Source organism: Pezoporus wallicus, unplaced genomic scaffold, assembly GCF_028554395.1.
Source record: "Pezoporus wallicus isolate ANWC-B61680 ecotype Strahan unplaced genomic scaffold, APGP_CSIRO_Pwel_v1 contig_12044, whole genome shotgun sequence".
NCBI lineage: Eukaryota > Metazoa > Chordata > Aves > Psittaciformes > Psittacidae > Pezoporus > Pezoporus wallicus.
The window spans coordinates 797,064-803,063 of NW_026642180.1; the positions used below are offsets into that span (position 1 = coordinate 797,064).

General features: G+C 50.4%; 1 protein-coding gene across 6 annotated transcripts in view; it reads right to left on the bottom strand.

The window, feature by feature from the left end:
• Positions 1 to 5,198, bottom strand: part of RAPGEF6 (Rap guanine nucleotide exchange factor 6) — a 112,915-nt gene extending 107,717 nt beyond the window's left edge. For 2 of the 6 annotated variants that reach the window (XM_057428171.1, XM_057428169.1), the window contains exon 1: positions 4,949 to 5,198. In XM_057428171.1, coding sequence (XP_057284154.1) covers positions 4,949 to 5,017 — 69 coding nt within the window. In that variant the 5' untranslated portion in view covers positions 5,018 to 5,198. The remainder of the gene's footprint in view (positions 1 to 4,948) is intronic. The other 4 variants (XM_057428165.1, XM_057428164.1, XM_057428167.1 and 1 more) reach the window with 2 other exon arrangements.
• Between the last annotated feature and the right edge of the window lie 802 nt (positions 5,199 to 6,000).

A 6,000-nucleotide genomic window follows, 5' to 3' on the forward strand; every position in this document is an offset into this window, starting at 1 on the left:
GAAGACAGAACCAAGGATCTCCCAGGTAAAGCATAAGAGCTTTATAGCACTGGTCAGCTCCTTGTTGATGCAGCAGAGAGCTATAGAACAACCTATTGGTCATCTTCAGTTTGAGCTCCAGAACCGTTACTTGCACAACAAAGTCTTAGAGAGCACCAGCTATAAAGCAATGTATCACTAACAAAGAAAGGGGGGTGAAAATGTAAGAGGTTAGGTAGCAGAAAGGTTAGAAGTAGAGAGAAGTAGAGGTTGGTAGAAAACTATGGCAGGAGTCAAGTTTCCATCACTCCTCTTTCCCTCTTTTGGAGGCCCACATACTAACAGGAAAGAATCTGTATTAAATACAACCCAGCATCTGCAACTTCATTTAATACAAACTTCTTTTCGCTGTAAGATAACGGCAAGACTTTTGCAGTGATTCCACAATTCTGAGTACATTTAACGACCAGCCCAAAACACCACTGTTGCTACATCAACACCTACAAGCTCACTGCAGGAACAATGGATTTAACCCAGGCTAATCCCCTGTTTCACCTACTGAGTGTACAGAAAAATCACTGAAAAGGATGAAAAATCCCACTTGAAAATACCAGTTATTTCTGGAAACAAGAAGCAGATGTTCTCCTCTGTCTGGCTCAGCTGTGCTCCAGTACAAGAGTGCCTTTGTTATGCTGTCAGCAATCATTTATTTTATTTATTACAGCCATTTTATAATGCCCATCAATGTACTATTTGTGCATGATTTAGATCCGTTGCAGACCTATTTCTCTATATAGAAGCCGTCAAGAAGCATCACATACACACTCCGAAGAGCAGACCCCGTTGTGTCACAACTGTGCAAATGAGGCTTTTTTTCCTCTTTCCACTGGATTAATAAAAGGGGAACAGGAAGAGAAGGAGGAGCTGCTATTGCCAAATAAAGTTGAATTAGCATTAATCAAGGATCACTGAAACAAGGCAAAGTTAGGAAAATACAAGAGCTTACAGTATAAAAATAGACTCTAACTCTTTGAAGTCCAATAAAGGCAAAGCTCTCTGAACCACGGAAAGGAAATACTGTCTAGAACAAAGTCCTACGTTGGGAAAAGGATGAATTCAGACTGGAAGAGAGCATGTTCATAGGGGGAGGGAAGGAGGAAAGAGAAAGAAAAAGGAGCATAATCATTTGCTACTTTGCCCTATCAGTCACAGAGACCTTATCTGTGGTAGGCATTAAACCACTCCCCAAAAAACTAACATCACAGCCTTTGTACGGATCAGATAAGGAATTCTGGGCCTCAAAAAGCTAAACCTTTAATGAAAGCATACATGGTGCCATATGCATTCGCCCTTCCCTCCTACTGCTTCAAACAGCGCTTTCCTACCATTAAAATACTCCCGAATTACTAATGTAATTATCCCCCTCACCCCCCGTGACAAGAAATAGGTGGGATGATGTGCAAGACAAAGCTGCAACACCTCATAGAGGTAACGAAATCCCATATTCCCAACCTGCAAGAAAGAGGATCCGCATTATAAATACTGACACATTTAACACCACGCAGCCAACAGCATCACCCCAGAAGACTAATGCAGATAGTAAAATAGCAAACAAGAGTATGAAATCCTGCAGTTCAAATAGAGGTACGAGTTAAGTGCCCGATTTACCGTGAAGGTTTCCTCTATCTGACAAGCCAGTGTGCACAGAAGGTGATTTGTTAGGATAATCTGTTATCAAAGGTACCATCTGAGGGAGCCCTCGCCAATTCTGCACTTTCAGGCTGAACTTGAGAGACAGGCAGAGAGATTCATACAGTGGCAGCATCCGGTCACACTCAGTCCACGTAACCAACAGGTCCCAAGTACCAATGGAAGTTACCAAAGGGAGGAACAGAAGAGTAATTGCATTAGCACATTTATACCATTAAATGTTAGCTACAATCTCTGGGAGTTCATCAAAATACCCCCCCATCGGCAAATAAATTACAGATTATAACACATGAAGTATCTGAGCAACAACAAAAAAAACAAAATCAAGTGTGTACATGTCTAATATGCATAGCTTATACACTTTACCAATTAGCAAACAGTGGAATGTTACCACAACACTGAAAACTTGCCCTAACACAGCTTTTTCCAAACAAAAACATTTGTAGCATCAAGAATGAAATATTTCACTCAAGCAAAGTCACTGAGATCATTCCCAAAAGAGGCAAATGATTAGAATATTCTAATATCTCCCTCTTACTTTGTCAAAGAAAGGTCCTAAAAATCAAAGTCACGTGGATAATTGTACCATTGGGAAGCGATATTTGATGTGTGGATTATTTATCTGTACTTTTCCAGGCTGCTCTACAGATGATGGGTATGAAGCACCAGACCATGCTACTAATCAGTGCAGCCCCAACCCTGTAATTTGCAATGCCCAGGTAAACTGCTCGTACAAACTCCAGGATCCAAACAGAGAAGAGGGCAAAAGGGACTGAAAGCAACTGAAACCCATGTGGTCAAGCAGCGTTGGCTTATCATAAAATACCAGCCATGGTTTAGGGAATTTGGGGGGGTTTTCCTGTATAAGAATGCAGTCAAAGTGCCCCACGCAGCTGATTCCATGTGGGAGGAGCTGATGAGGCCTTTCTATGAGAGTAGGAGGGTAGCAATGAAGCCACAGTTATTGCCTGTGCACAACTGGATACTTGAGGACAGGAGTCACCAGCTCGTACACCCTGTGCTGGGACACCCGAAACTGGGGTCTGACCCCGCTGGGCTGTGCTGAGCGGGTTTCAGCCTCCCTGACCCATGTCTTGCAGCGTAAAGAAGCGAGCTGACAAGTCTGGATGCTCAGTATGGTTAAAAATAAAGAAATGAATGTAAAAACTACACTGCAATTGTTTGCTCTGGTCCCCGCATCACCCTATACCCATCTGTCAGTACAGCTCCGAGCGTATGCCTGGGAAATCTGGCACAGTGGGGTTTGATTTTCAGCTTTGTGTCCGAACAGGTAGGACGGATGCAGAATGGGGACTCCCAAATGCAGCCTGGAATGCTAAAGGTATATAAACAAAGGCACCCCAAGAAATAAAAGTGGTTTGACTGCAAGTATCCACAGAGCAACAGGCAACAAGAGCAGAGGACCCAACCTTGCTGAGTTTTAACTTTAATCATGAGTAGTCTGGCTATGCAGGGTCCCGAGATTCCTGCTACAAAGGCTCAGATTTACAAGGGAATTGAGATAATTTAAATATCTTAGAGGTGTCATTAGTTAGATTAGAGAAGATAAAAACTTCTTTTTTTTCCTAGAATCCCAGCCTGGTTTGGGTAGAAGGGACCTTAAAGCTCATCCAGTTCCAACCCCTGCCATGGGCAGCGACACAGCTGAGATACCTTGGCAAATCCAGCCCTGATGACAGCCTCAGTGGGAATCTGCACAGATCTACATAAACCTACGAGCACAGTCCAGTGCAGCTGGGCATCACAGAACCACAGAATAGTTTGCTTTGGAGGGGATGCTAAAGCTTATCCAGGTCCAACCCCCTGCCATGGTCAGCGACACCTTCCGCATCATGTTGTCTGACAGTTACTATTACAAGGTTAAGCAAAATATTTATTTTAAGGCTGTTTTAGCCAAAATAAGGGGACAACCCTAAAAAAACATCCATTACAGTTGCTGGGTGGGGGGAATGTGTCATGCCTAGGAAGAAATAAAGAACAAAAAGCCCCACAGAGCCACAAGACATGGGCAGTGCAGGAGGCAGCAGTGGGCAGATGTTTCAGGCCAGAGCAGATTACCTGTTCCCAAAGTCAAAGGGTGACAAGCCAGCACGGTATGCTGGTGACTGAATGCCACTGCTGTGATGAACCCAGTTGCCCAACACTGCAAAGCACAGGCATTTTGCTACGTGAGGAGTACAGCTGGAGAGGAAGAAGAGAAGGGCTGAAGCAAGAGGGGAGTGATAAAAGGAAGAAAACAGCAGGGAGACTGCCTCATCATTAATATAGGGAGACATGAGGACAAACATACCGGATATCCCAAGGCGAGTACACACTGGGACTGAATGTATTTCACTCACACGAGTGAAACTGAAGGGGAATGGGGGGCTCTGTCCTGCTCAGACACACTCTGAACCCATCTCTGCTTCCCCAAGTAGCCTCTTGATAATTAACTTATAAGGAAGCCCAGGCAGGACATTCTGCTCTCATGAAGTACCAAGGGAGAACAGATGTTTCCCAGTCTCAAAGGGACAAACTCAAGAGCGTATCTTTTCATACCACTGACTCGTGAGTGCATCGGAAACATAACAAATCACAGCAAAGGGAACAAATAAAGAAGCAGCCAGGGTAAGCAAGCACCAAACTCCAGTCAGTCTCACATGTAATGCAAACGCTATCAAACGTATTTCACCATTACATTAATGCAATGACATTACCATTCCCCTAAATCCACGCTGATTACAGCTTGCGGGGAAGGGACAGAGGAGGCAGCCCACTGAAGAGCGCGTTTTATTGTAACTAACCAGGCTCGCACATTTCTCCCCTCCCACTCACTGGAAAAGCAGCTCTTTATGAAGTCTGAAGCATAATTAGCCTGGTTTTGTTTAAATCTGCATCGCCGCACAGGTAAGGAAAGCCTCGCAGCTCTCTCACTTTTCCCATAAGTTTTGCATGGCTGAAATAGGCACGGTTTTACTTTCCAGTGCTCTACCTCCCCTTCTTCTCCCTACAGCCTGGCCCAAAGGAGCTCATCAGCCGCCCTGTGCCCATATCCAGGGTGTTTAAAAGGCTGCTGGCCTCGAGAAGTCCAACTTTGGAAAGGAGAAATAACCAACTAACGCCGCTGCGCACGTCCGGAGTTCCGGAGCGCCAGCCTGCCCATGTGCCGCCCGCGAGCACCCGGCACCGGGCGGGACGGCTGCGGAACAGGGACGGGGCAAAGGGAAAACAGGGGAACCAGGCGCAAAGAGCCGCTCACCTCCGGAGTCCGCTCCGAGGGCTTCTTCCGCAGAGCCTGTTTGATCCTGGGGTCCACAGGAGCGCTCATTCTACTGCCCTGCTCCTCCGGTCCGCAGCGCCCGGGGCCGGGCCGCGACGGGGGGGCGATGCCTGCAGGCGGTGCGGGAAGGCGGCAGCCGGCACCGCGCCTTCAGCCGCGGCTCCGCCGGGCCCCTCTCGCCGCGGCGGGGCGGGGACGCGCCCCGAAACTTTCCCCGCGCCGGCGGCCCGCGGAGGCCGCGCCGCTGCGCACGGAACCGCGGCGGGGCCCGGGACGGGAGGAGGCCGAGGCGGGAGCGGCGGGGGCGCGGAGCGGGCAGGCCCCGGGGCGGGCTCGGTGCCCGCTGCTCACGGTGCGGGGCGGCTGCGGGCTCAGCGGCGGGGCGCGGGGCAGGTGTCGCCCGCGGGTCCCGCCGCGCTCCCCCGGCGGCCGGCGCCGCTCCCCATCGCGCGGGTCCAGGCGGCGGCGCGGCCCCGCCGGGACGAGACGAAGCGTCCGCGCGGCTGCGGGAAGTTACCGGCCGGAGCGGGACACCCCGCGCTCGCCCAGCGGCTCCGCCCAGCGGGGACGCACAAAGCGACGCGGGCGGGTGAAGAGTTTCACGCCGCGGCGATACCAGCTCCTCCGCCTCACCCGGCGCCCGCAGCCGGGCCCGCTCCTTCCCCTCAAGCCGCCAGCAGCCACCACCGCCGCACCGAGCCCCTACGCCGCTCACCCACCGCACATATCCCCCCTGGGCGGAAAAGCGTGAGAGCGGGCTCTTTAACCTAGAGATTCAGAGAGACGGGCGAGGGGCGAGGCCGAAGCAGGAGGCGGGGCTTAGCGTGCGCGCTGGGAGCGCTGCTTGGCGGGAGCGGGGGGGTTTAGGTTTAAGCTGGAAACACCGAAATGGGTCATTTTGTGCGTTAACTGCACGTAAACATCGCTTCTGTGAGGGTCCCCTAATAGTGCGTGCGAGGGAGACCCCCCTGCACCCCCCTGCACCCCCCTGCAGCCCCGATCCAGTGCTGGGGCAGCAGCACAAGAGGGAC